Here is a 24,965-nt window from a genome sequence, read left to right as displayed (position 1 = left end):
TTTCTCAAATCTGTTTCAGTTGTATAATTAGAAGCTCGTTGTTTTTTGTTTTAGATTAATCAAGAATTTGTCCTTAGGTACAGTTAGAGCTGTATTCTCATCGAACAAGATTTCAGCTGAAGTTCGTTTCAAAAGTCTTTTTTGATGCTCGATACTCTTTGTACTAATTTCATTTGTTGAATAACCATCATATATTACAGTTGCATCTTCACCATAATGTTTTCTAATGAACTGGACATAAGCAGCATGAACGTCCGCAACTGTGGCTTGCTTTGGCCAAACTATACGATGGACTAAATTCCCTCCATCAATGATATATTTGCATCCTGATAATTCAACTACTCGTTCTTCTACAGTATGGAAAATGTCATACAAAGGCGATTTCTTCGTCTTTCTTGTCAAACCTGTTTAGTCAAATATGGAGAGCGGGAATGAAGCCAATTCATGACTGAAACAGTTTTACAATGCATATTATTCTTTGAAGTAGCTGAGTGTTATCATCAGCGATGCTGACACTTGCATTCATGTAAGAAATTGGCTTTCACTCTTTTGGTGCGCTTTATCTTCATAACTCTAAAAGTGTTTTTGCCTTTAATGGTTCCATCCGTCAATTTATTGCCAACATCTAGAGTTTTGTAGCAGTTTATTTTTTCAGTTGCAACCAGACCACTGGACAACGAAACGAGGTCTTCTGTATTGATGAGTGGAGGAGAATGCTGTTGAAGCCATACAACAAACTTCTGAAGATCCTTTTCGTCCTTCTTCATCCTTGGATCTCTCAGTTCGATATACTGAAAACTACTGCTGGTCTGAATCACACAAAACTCTTCCACATTCTCGCATACGTGATGAGCTACTGGCAAACCAAAGATCCATTTATTCAGAACACTCTCTGTGAAGCCTCTTCCGCGAGTGATCGTATGCCAAGTAGTTTCAGTCATGTAACACAGTAGTTTTCTAATTCATACCTGAAAAAAAAATGAGTGACTAAGGAAAAGCTTCAAAAAATTACAGAAATACGATTGTCATATATTCGAATATAGAATTTTCTGCTCTATAAGTTTAAATACATGCATTTTTAGTGAAACACTAGACTTTTTTTTTAGTTAACTGCCGAAAACCTTGCGCGAGTATCAATTTGTTTCACTACACGCGAAAAACTTTCCCCGAATTCAAACGTCGATTACACAAAAACTCTAACACCTATGGGAAAATTGAATAGAAATAATCTTGTTTATGATTATATTTCCAGTATTTTTGTATCTAAAAACTATTTTCGTTTGATATATAGTTTAGCTGAAAAATGCAAAAAAGTAAGCGGAACCCTCCTCTTTGGGGGCCGTTTGGGGCCAAAAAAAAGGGGATGCTCCCCCCGGACGGAGGGGAACTCTTTTGATCATGATTTCTATAGCCTTTAGGAGTATGTATGCCAAATTTCATATTAATAAAATTTTTTCCACCAATTGCCTATTTTCGAGCCAATTTGACTGGATTATTAGTGGGAGAGTTTTAGTACACTTTTGTAAGCGGAAAATTTTTAGTACACTCTTGTTAATGGGGAAGCTTTAGTACACTTTTATTAGTGAAGAAGCTTTAGTACACTTTTGTTAATGGGGAAGCTTTAATACACTTTTTAGCAAGAGAGCATTAGTAAGGTGTTGGTTGCTCGGAAGCTTTATTAGACCTTTATTAGCACGGAAGCTTTTATACACTTTTGCTAGCTTGAAACTCTAGTACACGTTTTTTTAGCAGGGACGCTCTAATACTCTTTCGTTAGTGAGGAAGATTTTGTAAACCTTTTTTTTTACATGGAAATTCCAGTAAACTTCTTAGTGGGGAAGCCTTAGCACTCTTTTGTTACTGGGGAAGCGTCAGTTTACTTCGTTAACGGGGAAGCTTAATTAATTTTTTTTTAGCAAGGGGTCCTTAGTTAGTAGGCATGCTTTGAGTACAACTTTTTTAGTAGATTCTTCCTACATTTTGTTTGTGCTAATTCTTTTGTACTGTTTTAGCTGGGGCTCTTTGGAACACTTTTATTAGCTGGGAAGCTTAAGTACACTTTTGTTTGCAGGGAAGCTTTATTTAACTTTTTTAGCAGTGAAGCTTTGATAAACTCCTGTTAGGAGGGAAGATTTAGTAGACATTTGTTAGCAGGGAAGCTTTAGTACAATTTGTCAACAGAGAAGACTTGCTCCACTTTTTAAGCAGGAAACTGTTGGAGTATTATCGAATGATAGAGAATATCTGACAGACAATGAATTGCTATAAGCAACGATAAATTAGCATACTGTTTTTCACATGGAAGTGTTAGTCCAGTGTATTAGCAGAGAAAAATTGGCAAGGAACTGTTGGCATACAGTTTTTAACCAGGAAATATTTTCACAGGGAAATGCTGGCAGAGTATTATTATCAGTGAACATTCAAAACTCTTTGTTAGTAGGGTATTCTTTACAAACTGTTTTTAGCCTGAAATTATTGAAATGCTATTTTCTACAGGGAAGTGCTGAGAAATTAGGGCAAGGTTCAGTTGACAGGGATTGAGTTGGCAGAGGTTTGAATTGACAGGGATTGAGTTGACAGAAGGTTGAGTTGACAGGGGTTGAGTTGACAGGGGCTAGGTTAACAGGGGATTGAGTTGACAAGGGATTGAGTTCATAGTTGGTTGATTTGACAGAGGTTGAGTTGACATAGGTTGGGTTCACCTGGAATTAAATTGACTTGGAACCGGAAAACTGAATAAAAAATGCCCGAGTAGCTTAAATAATATCAAATTCAAACCTACCATGGGCCCCAAATGATGCTCTTACCCAAGAGTCGATATTACTTTCTTATCCATCATCCCAAATTATCCTCTTACCCAGGGCCTGAAATGAATCTCTTAACCAGGGAAAATAGTACACTTGGAGAGGTTTGATCGCATTAGGAGGTCAGCGTTTGTTATAACTGTATGTTTCTCCCGCAGATGCTGTTCCTATCTCTTGGTCAGTGCTTTGGAGTCCTCTTCTCTGGATATTTGCTGGAGCTGGGCACGTCGTCTGCCATCACCGGCTGGATATACAACATTATGTGGCTTATTTGGCACCTCATAGGCCCTCTGCTCCGACCCCTGACAAAGGAGTTTGGTTGGAGAAGAATAGGTTATCTGGGAGTGTTTCTGGTTTCGTCTTCAATCATTATGTCAGCTTTCTCACCGTCAGCAGAATTTCTCTTCTTCTCCTACTCTTTAATTACCGGTGAGTTGTTTAAATCCCGACATTTATACAGTAATCTGCCCTTAATCATGATATATCATTCTGTTTATCTTCGAAAAATCATAAAATCTGGATATGAAAATTGATAGTTAATAGGAGGATTATCATACATTTGGGGGGAAACCATTTTATCATGATCATCTAACAGGGCGCTGGTGGTAAAGCGGTACCGCTCTTGCCTCGCAAGCAAGATGTCACGGGTTCGATTCCCGGGCCAGCGAAAGTTGTTTGGACACTCTTCCTAGTCCCCTTGGTCCCTGTTCACCTAGCAGCAAGGTAGGTACCTGCTGTAAATCGAAAGTTGCGAATTCGTATTCAGGGACAAGTTGTTGGAGCTTCCAATAACTTATTTAGACATAAACCATTGACTCTTCAGGCTTCTATGCCCTCAACTCATGAGACATAAGGCAAGCATGAACTTAGCATGCTTCCCTGTTGGGCGCTGTAAACGCTTCTGCGCTTTACCTTACACAAGGATGTAGAGGGGGGGGGGGGTGCCCAATAAAAAAAAAAATTATCATCTAACCCTGGGACTTAGGGACAGAAATCTCTTCCCAGCCTAATCAGGATCTTATAAAAGGAAAGTCAAGGACCATGGTTTTCTGAGGATTAACAAACAACCGTTTGAGATTGACATCTCTTTACTAAAAAAAATATAACACAAAACTCTGACACCGCTCAACAACATGAAATAACAATTACGGGAGTCTATCAATTAATGCAGTCAAACAATTAATGGAATCAAACAATTAATGGAATCAAACAATTAATGGAATCAAACAATTAATGGAATCAAACAATTAAGGGAAGTCAACAACTGATAGAATCAACAATAAAAGGGAGTCAGCAATTAATGAAATCAAACAACAATAGAATCAAACAATGAACAGATATTTCCTACGGCAGCAGCCCTGGGGAAGGTTCTAGAACGCAGTGATCCACTCGAGCGACAGTGGCCGATGTCTTGCTCCCGTGGGAGAGACAGTGGGGCACAGACGGAGGAGGTGAACTGACGGTTGTGGCAGCTGCGGTAGTGGTATGGGGTCCAGGGATTGACAGTCGATAGGTGAAGGTCTGGGGACACAGCCCATGAGTCCAGAACCTTCGATGAGATCACAACCAGAATTTGAATGAACATCTGGGTAGTGGCTGTGGTGAATCTGAGCCGGTGACACTGGTAGCAGCGACGTTCTCACCTCCGTCCAACCCCCCCAAGTGGGGGTCGCGCCAGCAAACGAGCGAGTGAGCAGCGGTAACGAGCAGGAAGATCGTTTCCGCCCTTACACCTTACCCTACCGAAAATCAAATCCACCAAAGTCTCCTCCTTTTGTCCTGCTTTGGCTGTATACCTATTAATGTTAATAAGGTTATCCCCCAAAAGATAATTTTATAGGCTAAGTACTATATATTTTTCACATTACATTTCGTCTGCCATTTTTCAGACCATAAGAAAAAATCGTTAAGATCTTCCTGTACTTATGCGGAGTTCTCGTCATTGCAAGAGCTATTTTAGTGCCGTCAACAAATAGTTAAATACGCTCTCGTAAACTCTTATACACGAAAATACACTTTAGTATATGCTGATAACCAAAAAAGGAAACCAGAAAACACGAGGTTATCAAGCGCTTTCGTGTAATTCACGTCTTCAGGGGTGAGTACAGACTAAGTAGTAGTTACTGACAAGGCTAATATATACAGTAAATGAGAGAGAGATCAAGTCTCTAGGGACAGCAGGTGCCCACCATATTCAGGTCATTGTCCAATTTGTACATACCATTACTCAAATTCATGTTGACAGATTCGGTATGTATAATGAGACTAGATTCTATAATGTTCTTACTGACAATTCAATTACAATGCGATGACCCATCCTAACACTATATTTATGCTGTTTAAGTCTATTTATAAGATCTTTGCCCATTTGACCTAAGTAGAACATATTACATTCCTTCCAAGGAACCTTGTAAATGTAGCCACCTGCATAGCTGGGGGAGTTGTGAATTTAACATTTGTATCACAGTGCAAGAATTACTGAACTTTACATTTATGTTTTAGGTTTTCATTTACGCTTTTGTTGTTGTGTGGAAGGATCACGGGTAATAGGCAGGGTTAGGTAAACCAGAGTCACTAGTTCAAATTCAAATTCAAAACATTTATTGATAATTACATCAAAAGGAGCTGGTTAGCATGCTAACTAGCCCTCCCAAAACTAGTCTTAACAAGAACTCTTTATACAAATAGATATGCATAAAATCTACAATCTTATGTTAAACGTGCATAATTTTTTCATAATTTTCTTAACCATATTTTTTTTTTATTAAATAACACACCATCTCTGTAATATCAGTAATACCATCACCCCTAAATTCTGATAAACAGTTACATTCCATAATGTAATGATATAATGTATGAGACTTTACATAGCCACACAGTTTACAAGGAATGCCATCAGTTCCTTCAATATATTGCCAATAATATTTGTATCCAAAGCGTAGTCTCATCACAATGTATCATACTTAACCGAAGCCTTACCATAAGTAGACCTTGTATAATTCAAAACTCGAACATAATGTTTCAAACTACTACTGCCGTTGTTCAAAATTTTCCGAATATTGTCCATTTCCCATTGCTGTCGGATTTTTACCATTCCAGATTTTATTCTTTTAATACCCAAAAAAACAATCGTATTATACAATTTCTTTGCCACACACTTGCTTAGCCAAATCATCAGCAACCTCATTCATATAAATACCACAATGGGATGGAATCCACATAAAACTAACATCATATCCAAGTGATTTTATGTCATGAATACACATCTTACATTTTAAAACTAACTCATCATAATGAGGCACTTTAGAATTTAGAGCAAATAGAGCACTTTGACTGTCAACAAACCCAAAAACTGTCTTTTTCCTCACAAAGGCATTCTTAAGTCCCACATATATAGCATAAAGTTCAGCAGTGGTGCTGGGACTTCTATCCCCACTTCTCTTGGATATTCTTTCTTCAACACTAATACCATATTCAAAAAATTCCCTAATAACAATACCACATTAGGGTGTGTCATACGGAGGCGATTTTTTTTTTTGAGTTTGAAAAATCGGCCCATGGTATTAATGATGTAGTTCTATGTGCAGAATCATGTGATATCTTCAGATTTGAAAAGTTTTCATTTTTTGCTAGGTAAATTTTAACTTGAAATCTTATGAAAATTCAGTATTCCCACCCTTTTACCAACACCACTAAATAGCTTATTTAAAGCAAAGTAAATGTATCAGGTTAATTTATTAGGATGAAAATGATCCAGAATAGTGAAACGAATGATCTTGACACATTTATTAAATTTAATATTCCTTTAGAAAACAAAATCATCAAATACAAAAACCGGTTTTACTACTACGACCCGGTGTTGCTGCACACCATAGAGAACATGTCTTTCTTGCTTCTGTTTCTACTCATCACCTCCCTGCTGACCACCTGAGCTCGGATGTAGCCTTCCCTCCTCTCCTGGCTGTACACGTGACTGCTGGCCTCGATCACTTGCTGTACACAACGCTCTATACTCTGGGTGTGCGAGGGCCAGGCAGGGACATGCATGGGGTTGTCCAGGAAAGCTCTGACTTGAACATTGGTGAGGCTGCAGGTAAGAAGGGGCTCACTGCCAGCCTGGATGTTATCCAGATCTATGAGATCAGTGAGGGTCTTGGCACCTAGATTGACTTCAGGAGTCTTCCTGACCCTGAAGGAATCGTCACCAACGGATTCGTCATGCCCAGATCCTCTCATAAGTCTCATATCCAAGATCTTTTTGACTGCCACTCTTCTCTCCTCCTCATCCTTACTGCAGAGCATTGTCTGCAGAACTGCCTCGGGATGAGCATACCAGGAAGATCTCCTCACAGTCTGCTCCACAATCTGAACAACCTTCCTTGGCTGACTCCTCAGGAGCTCAAGCTGGAAGAGAACATGCCTCGGACCTTCGGAGAACGATGACTTGACCTTGGTGTTGAACCAATTTGGCAAGTAGACACTCACGATGAATTGGACAATAAGTCTCAGGTTGTGAAGCTGGTTCCCTTTCAGTTTATGATGAGCGACCCAAATTCTGCAGAACCTGAGAGCCGTTGTGAGCCACCTAGAATGTGAGAGTGGACCTATCTGCAGGTAAGCAAGTCTATCAGGCATGACCCCAGTTTTGATGGCACTGCAAATCATGTAACCATAGTACTGGTCAGCACTCAGGTCGTCAATGACAGTATGTGCAAGCTCAACGAGTGGAGGGCCAACTGTGATTTTTTCAAAGCTCGGATTTATTCCTAACTCAGTGGCAGAGTCCAGCATCTTGCCAAGAGGACCAGACCATCTGTTGTTTGAAAGAGTCTTGCCATCCAGCTCCTGGATCAGATGTCTGAGTGGCAACTCGTTGGTGTGGAGGTCACAAACAATCCAGACCAGCTTCCTCCCAATCTTCCGCTCTATCCACTGTATGACCCCCCCTTGCCACCCTGTGTTCGTGTTGGTGCTGTCCCCTCCAATGGCCTGCAGGGTCTGGTCTACGTTCCTCTCTCTGAGCCAGTTCACAATGTTATCTGCCACTATCTCAGCTGGTTTCCTGATGTCATCTTTCTCTGGAGTGAAATGCCACAAATACTTCCCTCCTGGTTCACTGCAGCAGGAGTAGTGTTCCTCCTTCACCATGGCAGGGAACAACTTGTCAGAATCTCCAACTTTCATGAACACTTTAGTGTCATCCCTTCTCCCATCAAAGAACAAACAATTGATTCCATTTTCTCTTATCCCCTTATCAAACTCCTCTTCTAGGTTACTGACAAGTTTCTCCTGAGCTCTCCTTACTTTGTTATGATCTATCACCAGGTGAACATCATCAGGTGTTATCAAACCACCGTCAATCCAGGCAGCTGTTGCTATCTCTGCAGTTTCTCTGAGACCAGTGTGGTGTCGCATGCTGGCCAGAGCTATGCTCGGGATATCTTTCCTATTTCGAATCTTATGCCTGGAAGGTTTGGGATCATTATTTTCTGGGTTAGGGACAAAGTCACCATTCTCCTGGTCAGCACTCGGATCAGCCATGGGGAAGTCATTAAACTCTGAATCAGCTTGACTCCAATCATCGGCCTTTTTTACCTCACCCTGGGCCTTCTCAAGTCTCTTTTCCTCGGCAACTCTTCTCCTCTTCTGTCTCTCTGTGGCAGCCTCCTGTCTCTTGGACTCCGGAATATCTTGGCTAGAAATCATGAGAGCCCCTATACTGCCAGTCTTCTCTTGTGCTTTGACAAATGCCAGTTCGATCACAGGAATCTTCAGTTCACGCTTGCAAATACAGGAGATGTGGGCCTCGGATTTACAGTCACGATCGCATCCAAACTCAGGACAGAGAACAATTGGGCACTTGCAAGTAATTACGTCAAATAACTGGTCCAGTTGCTTGGCAAAGCTGTCCTTAACTGCAAGTTTTCCTCTCCCAAGAGAGATATCTCTTGCCTTTTCCCAACTGGCTAGCAGTCTCTCACTAATCTTCTTCTGACTTGTTATGACTGGAGGCTTGAACTGAGCGTTAGCCAGAGTGTACTGTGCCAAGACAGCTTTGGTCATATCACTGGCAATGTCTTTGTTTGTGTAAGTTCTTGGTTCTTTTCACTGATTTGCCTGATTAAAACACCGTATCTCAAAGCATCTCTCAATGTAGGCAACTCCGACTTCAGGAGCTCTCTCCCAGACCCAATATAGTGACTGAGATGGCTGGATTTTTGGTTCCTCGTCCTGACACAAGCAGCCATCGCAAATATTATCAACTTATAAATGCATCAGAATCTGAAACAGAAAAAAATATTGTTAGTTGGGTTGTTAAAGAATGAAGTCAGAAAGCAATGTTCACTATTTAATTGTAATGCACTAATGCAGCTGTACGTTAGATTTTCGATAAATTTCACGCTAAAATTTACCTAGCAAAAGGTTGCAAAATATTGAAACTGAAATTATTTTCTGTTTATATACACTAAAATCTACCAAAAAAGTGATGGGCCATTAGTTTTAGCTGATCTTCCCTCCTATGACACACCCTAATACCACATCCGGCCCGATTCCCATTAACTGAACCATCACAGTACATACGAATAACATTTTCCTTATGGTAATCAGATATTTTCTCAAGGAATATTTCCCGTAACTCAAAAGGATTATTTTTTTTTAAAACTCTAGCTTATCCATTCTTACAGATACACTCTCCATGAACCAAGGTTTCAAATAAACTTTGTTTGGCAAAGGCACAAAATCTACAATATTATATTCACACAACTAGTAATTGCATTAGTAAATTTATCAACAGCAGACTTCAGATACCCATCACCACGCCTAATAAGCCTTAGAGTAGAAATGACAGTCAACTCCCTAATTCTGTGTATTATGTTCGGGACATTTAGCTCCATCCTCATAATCTCTATTCTTGTTGTCATTGGACAACCAAGCACAATCCTCATTGCTTCATTCTGAATAAGCTCTAATGGCCTAAGATCTTTTCCTGAGTAAGAAGCAAGAACTGGAGCTGAATAATCAATGATACTCCTAACTGTACTTAAGTACATAGATCTTAAAACTGGTATGCCAACACCATTTGCTCTATTTGACAAAACTTTCAGAGGTTTTACCCGAGCTGTACATATATTTTTGACATAAGTAATTTGATCCTTAACATTATTATTTATACCCACAAACATTCCAAGATATTTTTAACTGGATACGTTGTGCAATTTTATTCCATTTAGCCAAAATTCTTTTCCATTTACTGCCCTTGACTGAAATTTGGTTTTATTATCACTAATGACCAGTCCCGAGGAGAGACAAAGATACTGCAGCTGATCAATGACCCTAGACATATCTTCCTCATTCTTACATTGGATCAGAATGTCATCAGCATAAATGATTACTTAGGACTCGCCCTGGAATTTGTAACTAGCTATTTTTTCCATAAGAATATTAATAAGCAGAGGGCTAAGAACACCACCTTGTGGGATACCCAACCCTAGACTTTTTTCTTCCGATTCATGACCTTGAAACCAGACACTCGCTTCTCTGTTAGTTTAGTAATCTGTAATCCACATCAATAATTTCCCTTTTATACCTTTACTTTCAAGACTTTCTAAGATCACTTCCTTATTTGCCTTATCAAAGGCACTTTTAAGGTCTACAAATAGTCTACAGTTGACATTAGCATTACTAAGACATTTAATCACACAATCTGTAGTGCTTTTACCCTTTAAAAGTCCAAACAAATTACTAGACAAGAGACCATCAATTGTATACAATAATCTATTTAATACCATTCGCTCCATCATTTTAGATAGACAAGATGTTAAGGATATGGGTCTATAATCACTATCGCTCTTAGGCACAGGAACAATGAGTGCCATTTTCCATTCACTGGCAGCCTTCCATTTTCACATGACAAATTAAAGAGATCTAGAATTGGGCTGTCCTCCATACTTATAACATCATAAGTTAGACCATCCCTGCCAGGAGCACTAGACTTCCCTTTCTTTACAGAATTCAGAATTTCATCCTTAATAAAAGGAACACAGGTTTCCTCACTTACACTACTTTGGATATTCACCAACCTTCGACTCATAGATCTTGAATTCCTCAAGCAAATCTGAACATTACTTGGGAGACACTCATAATTAGATGCATACGCCCACTTATTCATTAGTTCATTAGCTTTGGCGTTTGGATTGGGATGAACATTAAATTTCTTCTTGACTCCTCTTACCCTATTCACACCATCCCAAATCTGATTCAAAGACTTTGATTGAGCAACCTCTCTTAAAAAAACACTCCAATACATTCTTCTGGCTTTCTGATTTACCTCTGTTGTATACTCTGCCACTTCAATCAGAGTTTCCCGGGTTTTTTCATTGCTAGGATCTTTACTCCACTTACTATGACATTTCCTCAGTAACTTATTCCACCCCTTTACAATCTTATCATTATAATACCTAGGCTTAGGTTTTGTAGCATTTCCATACTGTTTTCTTGGCTTATTCAAAATGGAATCAATCACTCCTAACAAATCATCATAAAATATGTTTTCATCTTTAATTCCAAGCTTTTTGTACTCTTTATACCACTCGCCGACTTTTGCTACAAATTCACTATGTTGGCCTACTGTTATTGTATACCTTTTCATATTGTTAACATAAAAGATTTTGTTCAAATATAGCTTCACTTTAATTGCAAAGTGATCCCTCAAAAGCGTATCCACAATATCCAAATTTGCATGCGCATCTAACATATTAAAAAGTATTGCATAATCAAGTCTACCCCCTTTAACATGTGTCGGCTCACCAGCTCCAAGGACCCTAGCATCTTCTATAGAGTCTAAGATATTTTTCAGAACCATTCCATTGTGATTTTGAGAACCTCTACTGCCAAGATCGTTATGCCTAGCGTTCAAATCAATACCTACCTAATGAAAAAAATAAATGCTACTGCCTCAAAAACGATGAGTAGGTTGAATTCCTGATGGATAATTGCCATTTTACCATTGATGTAAATGCCTGTTGATTCAATGAAGCACTAATTAATGATGCTAGATTTATTGACTTCTAGTGTTTTTGCAAACCTAAGGAGTAAGGCCTACAAACCTTGATTTGGCATCATTTATTTGGTGTCGCTGGTTAGAGTAAAATCTTTAATTGTATTTTAATATAACTTGGTCTGGTTCTATTATATTTCTTATTTGCTTGCATGGAATTAATCAAAATGTCTGAGGGACTTCTAAAGAGATTTGTGAGTGCAAAATTGGGATGGTTAACTAGGAGAGTAAATGAATGTAAAGATTTGTCGTAAAGTGGTACAATCCTCGAGGGTGATTTAGTTGCTGAGATTTAAATCTTGAAGGGTCTTCGGACAAAATATGAGGAAGATTACACTGAGAATGAAGATTAAGTGATATCTGAGGATTTAATTGATGAGTACGACCTAGAGACAACCTCACATGATAGATCAGTGGAATCTTACTAATCTATACTAAAGAAATGTAAGAGTAATTTGGCTAAGTACCCGGATGGTACATGAGGAAGCAGTGTCGGAGCGCTGCCCAAACTACAGTTACCTATCCTAACACTCCCTGAGTTTAGTGGAAAAGAAAATTGGAACTCTTTTTGGGATAAATTCAAGTATTTAGTACATGACAGAATTGAAGTGCCAAAAGTTAATAAGTTATCATATTTTTTATCTCTCTCTCTCTCTCTCTCTCTCTCTCTCTCTCTCTCTCTCTCTATATATATATATATATATATATATATATATATATATATATATATATATATATATATATATATATATATATATATATATATATATATATATATAACAAAAAAGTGTGTCTGTGTGTGTGTTTGTGTGTATGTGTGTCCGCACGAGAATCTCGGAAACTCCTTTACCGATCTGTAGTGATGATGGATGGTGTTATATGTAGTGATGATGGGTGGTGTTATATGTAGTGATGATGGATGGTGTTATATGTAGTGATGATGGATGGTGTTATATGTAGTGATGATGGATGATGTTATATGTAGTGATGATAGGTGGTGTTATATGTAGTGATGATGGATGGTGTTATATGTAGTGATAATGGATGGTGTTACGTGTAGTGATGATGGATAATGTTATATGCAGTGATGATGGATGGTGTTATATGTAGTGATGATGGATGGTGTTATATGTAGTGATGATGGATGGTGTTATATGTAGTGATGATGGATGGTGTTATATGTCGTGATGATGGATGATGTTATATGTAGTGATGACTAGACAACAAAATAATAACAGTTTAATGCTAAAAAAATATACTTTGCTGTACCGTTGTAGTGAAAAACATGGTGGAACTTACATACACCGTTAATGAACTATTGATGGAAGATGAAGTTTTGGGGACTAAACAGTGAGACAATGTGGAGCCTCCCGGAGGGTGGCATCCTACCGTGGCCTAGCGGATGAGCGGTACGGAGTGAACAGTGGACAGTCGGTCACAGGAAACAGATCAGGAAAGGGAATCCCGTCTTAATGCTAACAGAAAGCGAACAGCGGACAGTCGGTCACAGGAAACAGATCAGGAAAGGGAATTCCGTCTTAATGCTAACAGAAAGCGAACAGCTGACAGTCGGTCACAGGAAACAGATCGGGGAAGGGAATCCCGTCTTAATGCTAACAGAAAGCGAACAGCGGACAGTCGGTCACAGGAAACAGATCAGGAAAGGGAATCCCGTCTTAATGCTAACAGAAAGCAAACAGCGGACAGTCGGTCACAGAAAACAGATCGGGGAAGGGAATCCCGTCTTAATGCTAACAGATAGCGAACAGCGGACAGTCGGTCACAGGAAACAGATCAGGAAAGGGAATCCTGTCTTAAGGTTGACAGATAACAAACAGCAGAAGGCCTTCTCTAGAAAATGATCAAGTGAATGAAACTCGTTTGAATGCTAATAGACAGAGAGCTGCGGGATCCAGAATTCTAAGAAAGAATACACAGTGGCATCCACTTGCAAGAGCAGCATTTAACTATGACAATGAGATAGAATATGAAAAGTATCCCTCTGTTGTCATTGGCAACATGGATAAGAAATGTGAACACTGCGGTGCAAAGAAGTATAAAAGAGAATCTGCTGGACTGTGCTGCTCTCATGGGAAAGTACGACTGCCAAATTTGGAAAAACCACCACAACCATTGAAGACTCTCATGCTAGGAACAACACCAGAGTCAAAATACTTCTTGGAAAATATACTGAAGTACAATTCATGCTTCCAGACGATATCCTTTGGAGCTACCAGAGAAGTTCGTGAGCACGGATACATACCAACATTCAAAGTCCAGGGTCAAGTCTACCACAAAGCAGGATCCCTCTTACCATTGGAAGATGAGAAGGCAAAGTTCCTCCAAATCTACTTCATGGGAGACCATGAAAAGCAGACGACTATCAGGTGTGGCAATATTCAAGGTGTCAGACATGACATTGTCCTATCTATCCAAGAAATGCTGCATGAGCGCAACACGTATGTACAGTCATTTAAAAATGCCCTGGAAAACAGGCCTTCTCACGAGTACAAAGTGAGGATCAAAGCAGACACGACCCGTAAGGGAGAACATGAAAGAAGATTCAATGCTCCTGTAGTTGATGAAGTAGCTATCCTGATTGTCGGTCAAGAGTTTGAGAAACGAAACATCATACTCAAAATGAGAGACGAGAATCTCACAAGACAAACATGATGCCACATGTACTGGAAGCTACAATACTGACAGGAAAAGCTAAAGGAGAAGACGTTTTTATTCCAAGGATACCTCTCATCACCACTGACCTGCCATTTGAGTTCAAGCGACTTCAGTTCCCGGTTAAAGTGAGCTTTGCCATGACCATCTACAAAAGCCAGGGACAGTCCCTACAGATGGCTGGCCTAAACCTGGTGTTTCCTTGCTTCTCTCATGGACAGTTCTATGTTGGATGCTGCAGAGTGGGAGCTGGCAAAAATCTGTACATACTTGCTGCTGATGGCAAAACCAAAAATGTGTTCTACCTTAATGCACTACAGTGAGACAATGTGGAGCTTCCCGGAAGGTGGCGTCCTACCGTGGCCTAGCGAAAGAGCCGCCCGGAGGGCGGCGATTCCGCTAGTGTCAATTAAATTTAGCAGCTTATGATCTAGTATCAGAACTTTTTATTGAAGAAGCCAATTATGATGTACTGTAGCTGTATCAGTCTTAATAGCTAATTTCGAGGATGTAGAGTTTAGTTTACAGACAGCCATATACAAATTGCTGGATCTTCCTGGTCCCAAACATAACTATGATGAATTACAAGCCCTTTGTATTATTTTGAATTGTATTTTAAAATCACTAAACAATCTCAATTACTTATCCACTGCTTCCTGGTTGATAAATCACATTGTACAGAAAAAAATCCCCAAAAGAACTTGTGATGAATTGTACCATAAGTATCAAAAGAATTACTTTTCATACCAAGAGATAGAAGTGGGATTAATGGAACTGTGTAAATTACACAGTGTAATCACTTGTAATTATCATCCAGGAAAGAAAATATAGAAACGAAAGGGAAAGTAAATGAAAAAGGGAAAGACAAACCACAAAAAGCTGTAACAAAGGAACCAGGGGGAGTAGTGTAGAAGGAAGAAATAGGTACACTCGGAAACCATAATCTCTAGCCCACCTGGGTCGGTACTGGAGGTTAGAACAGTGTCCTTTCTGGACGGGGGCCCACTCTAACTATCAAGAGGCAGCACACGCACGAACAACACAGTCATAGTACGGCTGTATAGATGACATTATGTATGAATATTGTATATGGCATTTTATACTCTGCATTATCTTCATTATATATGAACGCGAAGAAAAATACCATGGGTTGTAGATCCGAAAGTATGAATGGAAATAAACACTTCCAAACCACCCAGTGACTCCACACAACGTGTGTGTGTGTGTGTGTGTGTGCCAGACCACGATACTTCCCATCATTCGCATAACTATATGAAAAATCGTGTTTAATTTAACTACATATTTCAAAAACCTTAAATTATATGTGGATCAGTCACTCCTCATTTGACACACTTATATAGTGTAATACTTTGACCATCCCACCTGGGCACATGGAGGCCCACGGTAACTCTCACGGGGCAACATACACACGAACACACAAGTTATGATATGATCCCTTCCAGGCTTCACTATCATTATCATGTTATGTTCATCGTGCTCTGTATCTTGGTAACTAGTCATAGTATCAATACATGACAGTGTTATTAGTATAATATTGTAACTTTTACCCTACAGTTATTGTTGTAAATCATGGACAGGAAGGATACATAAATTGTAATATCAAGTGTACTGTATGGTACGCTCAAAGCCACCCCAAGTCAGACAACGCGTCACACAAAGTTACACAGTGTGTGTGTGTGTGTGTGTGTGTGTGTTCTGTAACATTAAGCTTCATCCTTAGTAGGTAAGATGTTTCATAAAGAGGTTTCTCCCATTCGTCATTGTGAGCATCGTCCCAGAGCACATTGTTTCCATCAAAACCATGGTTAATCCTGATTTCCCTTCTTCCGTGTAATTATATCCATATGGCTAAGTGCTTGCTTTTCATTTCTTTATTTACCAAAATAATGTGGATCAGTTACTCGTTATTTAACACATACATGCACTTAGAGCATCAAGATTGTTTTGTAGGTATGACTATTGGTTAATTGAAACCCCAAAAATATTTTTTCACATTTATTATGCATAAACATTGTAAATATATCTATGTGATTATTGTAGTATATAACATACATTTAATGTCTGGACAGATTCCCAAGAGTTATGCATATTAACGCATAGATTTTGTAAGCATATTTATGCGAAGTGACGTAAAACCACATAGTAAAATACCTGGACAAATTCCCGAGAGTTAGGAAACGAAGTCTATGTGGTCCCAACGAGGTTACACCAGAGAGCTAACTCCCCCGCCACCCCCTACAAGCCATCGGCGTGGGCGGAGATTTAATTCTTGACCACAGGTTAATACCGTGTCCAACCTCCATCTTTTGCTATAACTTCATGGGGAGCGTCCTCGGGCAAGTCGCCACAGCTCCAGCCACCTCAGTGCAGGAAGCCACGCCGGTCCGCACACGAGTGACAGCCGAGGTACACTCTACACCGAAGAAGGCCACCAGAGAACCCAAGATACCGACAGCTCCCAGAAAGAAACTGGACGTTTCAACTCCCCTGAACCGAACCACGGCCCAGAAGGCAAAAACCACAAAACACGAAGATATGAACCTGATCCAGTTGGAATCGAGCTTGGACATCTCCATCGAGAACCACCAGAAGTCCCCGATGAAACAGTGGTGGAAAACATCAGCACCCTGAACATCCTTACATGGAATGCTCAGGGCATCAAAAACAAGAAACACCTCCTACAAGAAGCAGCAGCCAAGGACAAGCTTGACATCATACTCCTACAAGAAACACTTCTACAAGAACACCACTGTTTCAAATTCAGCGGTTACAAGACATACAGGAGGCATTTCACGCAGGCGTCAACAAGAGGATGTATGATCTTGGTCAAGTCAAGCATACCCTCCGCCGATGTCACGCAGCAATTTCCATGTGGGGAAAACATCGAGACACAGGCCGTCAAAGTAACTCTCCAAGAACGGGAATTAACTGTTCACAACATCTACAAGAACCCAAGGGGCACACTGGAGGTTACTCAATTATTTGCTTCGGCCGCTGACCACGCCACACTCATAGGAGGGGATTTCAACGCACATCATCCCTTCCTCAACTCGGCAAGCCCCACAAATGAAGATGGCCTACACCTATACACCACCTTTCAAGATACACCCGAGATCTGCCTCCTGAACACCGGAGAGCCCACCCACACTAGGGGAGGAAGGCTAGATCTAACCTTCGTCTCCAGTGCACTACAGCCTTCGGCCTCCTGGCAGATACACCCCACGCTGACCAGCGACCACTTCGCCACCCTAACAACGCTGAAGGTGAACAAACTCCCCACTCCACCCCCCCCGAGATGGAGATACAATACCCAAAAGGCAGACTGGGGACTCTTCAAGAAACACCTGGCTAAGTGGCGCGAAAAATCACAGCCGGCCGGCGCAGCACCCGCGGATGAGACAACCCTCCACCACCAATTGGTCGAGGCGTTTCACCAAGCGGCAGAAGAGGCTATCCCAAAAACAAAACCCACATCAAGACAGTACAATGATTACTGGTACTACTGTCCCAGGGTGAAAGAACTCAACCACAGAGTGAACATGGCCCGAAGAAACTACAGGAGACATCCCACGGCAACAAACAGACATCTCCTGCAAGTCATAGTTAAGGATACCAGGGAAGAGAAGGAAGAAATTAAAAACGTAAGCTGGCTCAAGTGGTGCTCCGAACTGAACGAGCACACCTCCCTTGGCAAGATGTGGGCCCAGATCCGAAGGGCATCTGGGAAGGCAACACCACCACCACCAACTCATCCCAACCCAGAAGAGGAAGCCGAGAGACTTGCAAAACTGTTCTCTGACCGAGCAGCAACGAAAAACCTCCCGAGACAGGCGGAGGAGACACAACGGCGTCTGCGACAGGTCAGACTCCAGATGATCGAAGAGGCCTGCAACAGTGAAGATGATACCGACAGACCATTCAACCAGCAAGAACTCCAGAAGTCGCTAAAACGAAGCAAGGACACAGCTCCAGGGGCCGACAGGATAACCTACTCCATGCTTTCTCATGCCGGTACAGCCGGACACGAGGCTCTGCTGCAAGCCATCAATGCTTCGTGGACAGCACAAAGACTCCCACCGGAATGGAAGAAGGCAGATATACAGCCCATTCCGAAGCCCAGAGAACCAGACAAACCGAGGCCCATCTCCCTTCTCAGCTGCATAGCGAAGACGGGAGAAAGAATGGCTCTCAACCGACTCAAGTGGAAAGTAGGCAGCCCACACCCTCACATCTTTGCATACACCGAGAACACCGGCACAGGCAACAACATCGCCGAGATACTCAGCACAGTGGACAACAAACCAGCTCTGGTCGTCTTCCTCGACCTGGAGAAAGCCTTCGAACTAGCAAATCCATTGGCCATTACAACTACGCTCGCTAAAAAAGGCGTCAAAGGAAGGTTGCTGGGGTGGATCCAGAACTACCTCACACAGAGAGAAGCACGAGTACGCTTTCAGGGAGCAATCTCAAGCTACAGGGTCCACGAAAACGGAACCCCACAAGGAGGCATCCTCAGTCCAATGCTGTTCAATGTCCTGATGGAAAATCTAGTCAAACTTCCCTTCAGACAAACAGCCAAGCTCCTATGCTATGCAGACGACTTACAGCTCATAGTAAGAGGATCGAACAGACTAGCCAACACGCAACACGCACTCCAACTTATAGAAGAGGAGTGCAACAGACTTGGACTCAAGATAAATCCAGCCAAGTCGAAAGCGATGGCCATCTGCACAGACACACCAGACAAGATGCTCTCCATACAAAACACGCCGGTAGTCTGGACCAACGCCCACCAGTGTCTTGGAATCTGGTTTGACCAGAAACTCACCTTCAAGCCGCAACTCGAGTATCTCAGGCACAGGACGAAGAGCAGACACAATATAATGAGGTCGCTCACCAGCAAATCCAGCAGGAGCAAACCTTCATGTGCTCAAAGCCTACTACACAGCCGCCATCAGATCGCTGGTAGATTACAGTGCTCCAGCACTCATTGGACTGAGAGAAGACCAAATAGCTAAGCTAGAAGTCATCCAAAACAATGCTCTCAGGACCATGCTCGGAGCACTCATGTGGACCAGAATTTGCAATCTGCAAATGGAAACCGAGCTACCACCCCTGGCAGTACGAGTCAAGCAGGTGACAGCCGGTCTCCTCGCCAAAATCTGTAGAGCAGACAAGCCCACAGTTGCCAAGATTCGAATCAGTGCCTCCCTCCACCTCGACCACAGAGTGCGAGGGGCCACCTGGTCGCACGAGGCAAGCGAGGTCATCCGACACCTGCAAGCAGAAACACTCGTCAAGAACAACCAAGACACACGAGACAATGGTTACGCTGTTCCTCCACCATGGAGCCCTCCACCAGCCACACTCAAATTTACCGACCTAGGCGATAGTAAAGCCAACCTCCAGAAGGAGGACCTCAAAAAAATAACTCTCGAAGCCATAGCCACCGAGACACCGGCTGATGCAGCATCATACTTCACAGACGGCTCGGTGGACCCAAAACATCATAGATCCGGAGCGGCCTTCTACACCCAAGGTCAGACCCTCCAATGGAGACTTTCCAACGACTGCTCCACCCTACAAACAGAACTGGTAGCAATCTCAAAGGCCCTACAACACGCTGCAACACAACACAACAAGTCCGTCATAATTCACACGGACTCGAAATCGGCCATGCAGGCGCTGCAACACAGTCAACCAAGAGACAACGTCCACATCATCACCTCGATCCTCGCACAGCTACAGGAATTCCAAAGCCAAAACCGACCAGTCGTCTTACACTGGATTCCCAGTCATGTAGGGATCGGAGGAAACGACGTGGCAGACGAAGCAGCCAAGGCAGCTACACGTTCTAGTAGCGTACACATCCAAGTTCCAGCAAGTGTGCAACAGATCAAGAATCACCTCAGAAAGACTACCAAGCTCCACATCAAAAAGAGCTTCCTTCATGCACTCAACGCTGGTTCCCAATCAGCCAAATGGTACCTGGCGGCCACAAAAGGGGAACCACCTTTCGCTGACAAGAAAACTCCAAGACAAACCCAAGTCAGCCTTCACCGACTACGACTAGGGTACAAGTGCTCCTGGCAGATGATCGGAAATGACGTCATGGAATGCACCTACTGTCAGGAGCCAGCAGCCAACCCACTTGAACACTATCTCCTGCGAGGTCACACAAAGCCTCCGAAACAGAACTCAAATCTCCCAAGAAACACACACAACACCAGCGGCCACTCTAACCCGAAAGGCCCATACAGACCACATTCACCACCTACTCCGGGTCATCACGTGCCCTACCGATAGCTTAAGCATCCTCTCCCCTTAAGTGGATATTTGATTCGGGGCGCGCCACTCAACTGACCACGTCCAGGTGGGGCTGGTAGTAGCGTCACTGATCGGTCCGCTCACACTTGCAACCTGCAGTATCTCAATCTGCAGGTGGGACCACCCTCAATCAATCCGGTCTGACTGCTCCTGGAGCTCCAGCCGGAACCTGCCAGACACGCCTACTAGGCAAAGGCCCGTGTCGATTCTGATCAAAATAATCTCTCAACAACAACATATTGCTCTCTCTAGTCTGTACTCACCCTGAAGATGTGAATTACACAGCGCTTAGGAACTTCGTGTTTTCTTCTTTTCCTTGTGGTTATCAGCATATACCTGAATCCGCGCACCTACAGTGATATACTTGCATATATATATATATATATATATATATATATATATATATATATATATATATATATATACATACATATATATATATATATATATATATATATATATATATATATATATATATATATATATATATATATATATATATATATATATATATATATATATATATATATAGAATCGTCGCCCTCCGGGCGGCTCTTTCGCTAGGCCACGGTAGGACGCCACCCTCCGGGAGGCTCCACATTATCTCACTGTAGTGCATTAAGGTGTCTGCTTTGATCCTGACTTTGTACTCGTCAGAAGGCATGTTTTCCAGGGCATTTTTAAATGACTATACATACGTGTTGCGCTCATGCAACATTTCTTGGATTGATAGGACAATGTCATGTCTAACATCTTGAATGTTGCCACACCTGATAGTAGTCTGCTTTTCATGATCTCCCATGAAGTAGATTTCGAGGAACTTTGCCTGCTCATCTTCCAGTGGTAAGAGGGATCCTGCTTTGTGATAGAATTGACCCTGGAGTTTGAATGTGGGGATATATCCGTGCTCACGAACTACTCTGGTAGCTCCAAAGGATGTCATCTGGAAGCATGAATTGTTCTTCCGTATATTTTCCAAGAAGTGTTTTGACTCTGGTGTTGTTCCCAGCATGAGAGTCTTCAATGGTTGTGGTGGTTTTTCCAAATTTGGCAGTCGTTCTTTCCCATGAGAGCAGCACAGTCCAGCAGATTCTCCTGTGTACTTCTTTGCACCGCAGTATTCACATTTCTTATCCATGTTGCCAATGACAACAGAGAGATACTTTTCATATTCTATATATAACATCATCCATCATCACCACTACATATAACACCACCCATCATCACTACATATAACATCATCCATCATCAGTACATATAACACCGTCCATTATCACTACATATAACACCATCCATCATCACTACATATAGCACCACCCAACATCACTACCTATAACAACATCCATCATCACTACATATAACATCATCCATCATCACTACATATAACACCATCCATCATCACTACATATAACACCATCCATCATCACTACAGATCGGTAAAGTAGTTTCCGAGATTCTCGTGCGGACACACACACACACACACACACAAACACACAAACACACACGGTAGGACGCCACCCTCCGGGAGGCTCCACATTGTCTCACTGTAGTGCATTAGGGTAGACCACATTTTTGGTTTTGCCATTAGGAGCAAGTATGTACAGATTTTTGCCAGTTCTTACTCTGGAGCATCCAACATAGAACTGTCCATGAGAGAAGCAAAAGAAACACCAGGGTTAGACCAACCATCTTTAGACTCTGTCCCTGGTTTTTGTAGATGGACATGGCAAAGCTCACTTTAACCGGGAACTGAAGTCATGAACTCAAATGTGGAGTCAGTGGTGATAAGAGAGTATCCTGTTATAAGCCCACGTCCTCCTTTAGCTTTTCACCTGTCAATGTTGTGGCTTCCAGTACATGGCATCATATTCTTACCACCAGTCTTGTGCCATTAAGAGTTGATGGTTAAAGATTTCTTCAAGGCATTATAGGAGTTCCAATCTTGAGAGTGAGGTGGTGAGGAGGCATTCAACCGGGCTCCAGGAATTTAAGGAATTCTGCAGGGTACTGGACTGCTTAATTCCTAGTCGATTACTGTATTAACAGACTTGAATGAGGTCTCACTGCCTGGAAGCTGTCTGATAGAGAGTCATGTTGATTTCAGCCACTGTTTTCATTCTTCCAGTGCCAGAATTGCGCGTTCACACAGCCACTTGTGTTCCTTGTAGTGGTGGATAATGTTTGGAGTAGACCATATTAGTGAGAGTTCAATTGAGGACTTTACAACATTTCCACATCCTTGAGAATGATATTATCTGTCTTTCTGAATCAACAGGGAAGTTCCATTCCACTCTGCAGTAGAAAGATTTACCGACCAATCGGCATCCTGATCTCCTTGTAAGATGTACTCTCTTGTTGTTTGTGGGTAGGGTGAGTGTCTGAACACTTCTCCAAGTTATGATGCCTTGAGGCACACATTCAGTTCATGAGGTGGGTGCTTCTATAAATGACAGGTAGGGTCTGGCGAAAGTCTCCAGCAATGATACATTGTAATGCCGCCATACACTGGTAGGACGCCACCCTCGGAAGGCTCACATTGTCTCCAGTGTAGTGCATTAGGGTAGACCCACATGTTTGGGTTTTGCATTAGCAGCAAGTATATATAGATTTTTTTAGCATTAAACTGTTATTATTTTATTGTCTAATCATCACACCATATAACACCATCATCACTACATATAACAACATCCATCATCACTACAATAACATCATTCATCATCACTACATATAACACCATCCATCATCACTACATATAACACCATCCATCATCACTGAATCAGTAAAGTGGTTCCGAGATTCTCATTAGAGACACACATACACACACAGACACACTTCATTTATTTTATATATATATATATACAGACACACTTCATTGTTTTATATATATATATATATATATATATATATATATATATATATAATATATACTGTATATATATATATATATATATATATATATATATATATATATATAATATATATAATATATAATATATATACTGTATATATATATATATATATATAAATATATAATATATATATATATATATATATATATATATATATATATATGCTGATAACACAAGGAGAAACACAAGTTCCCAAAACTTCGTTAATTTCATCTTTCAGTATATATATATATATATATATATATATATATATATATATATATATACTATTATATATATATATATATATATATATATATATATATATATATATATATATATGTATATATATATATATATATATATATATATATATATATATATATATATATATATATATATATATATATATATATATATATATATATATATATATAAATATATACAGAAGTATTCAAATCATCTTGTGTCACAGAAAGACTTCTGGTTGAAGCTAGTTTGATTAAGGAATAAAAATCAATTAACCTTAGTGATGGTCAGTTCAAAACTGATATTATGTTACATAAATTTATTTGTCAGTGGCCCAAGTTTAAAAATGCTTTGAAAACCTTGGAGCTAGATGTAGGATAGTTACTCAGTGGGTCCCTTATTTTTGCCCTTACATGACCTGACCCCCTTTCTCTACCTGTGTGTTAGTGTTGGTGTGGGGATTAGTGGATGACGTCATTATGATCTGACCTCATGTTTAATAAGAACATAAGAACATAAGAATGGAGGAAACTGCAGCGGGCCTATTGGCCCGTACTGGGGCGTCCCGTTTACACCCAACCCCTATTGCTCATATAAGCATCCAACCTATGTTTGAAGCTATTCAGCGTATTCGAGTTAATGATGATATTTGGTAACTTGTTCCATTCATCCACTACTCTGTTTCCAAACCAGTGTTTACCTATTTCACGCCTAAATCTAAATTTGTTTAATTTAAAACCATTGTTACGAGTTCACTCCTGGTTGGATAGTTTGAGCACCTTTGTAATGTCCCATTTGTTTAGCCCTGACTTCCACTTATACACCTCTATCAGGTCGCCCCTCGCTCTACGTCTCTCGAGGGAGTGCAAATTAAGATGCTTTAACCTGTCTCTATACTCAAGGCTCCTAATGCCCGGGATTAGTCTTGTCATTCTCCTCTGAATT

General features: G+C 40.9%; 1 protein-coding gene across 1 annotated transcript in view; it reads left to right on the top strand.

Moving 5' to 3' along the window:
- LOC121856786 (monocarboxylate transporter 9-like) overlaps window positions 1–24,965 on the top strand; it is an 89,629-nt gene that overhangs the window by 28,436 nt on the left and 36,228 nt on the right. The window contains exon 2 of the mRNA XM_042352483.1: window positions 2,963–3,233. Within this exon, the coding sequence (XP_042208417.1) occupies window positions 2,963–3,233 (271 nt within the window). The remainder of the gene's footprint in view (window positions 1–2,962; window positions 3,234–24,965) is intronic.

This window comes from Homarus americanus, unplaced genomic scaffold, assembly GCF_018991925.1.
Source record: "Homarus americanus isolate GMGI-L3 unplaced genomic scaffold, GMGI_Hamer_2.0 scaffold17436, whole genome shotgun sequence".
NCBI classification, from domain to species: domain Eukaryota; kingdom Metazoa; phylum Arthropoda; class Malacostraca; order Decapoda; family Nephropidae; genus Homarus; species Homarus americanus.
This window is presented reverse-complemented; position numbering and strand designations above follow the sequence as displayed.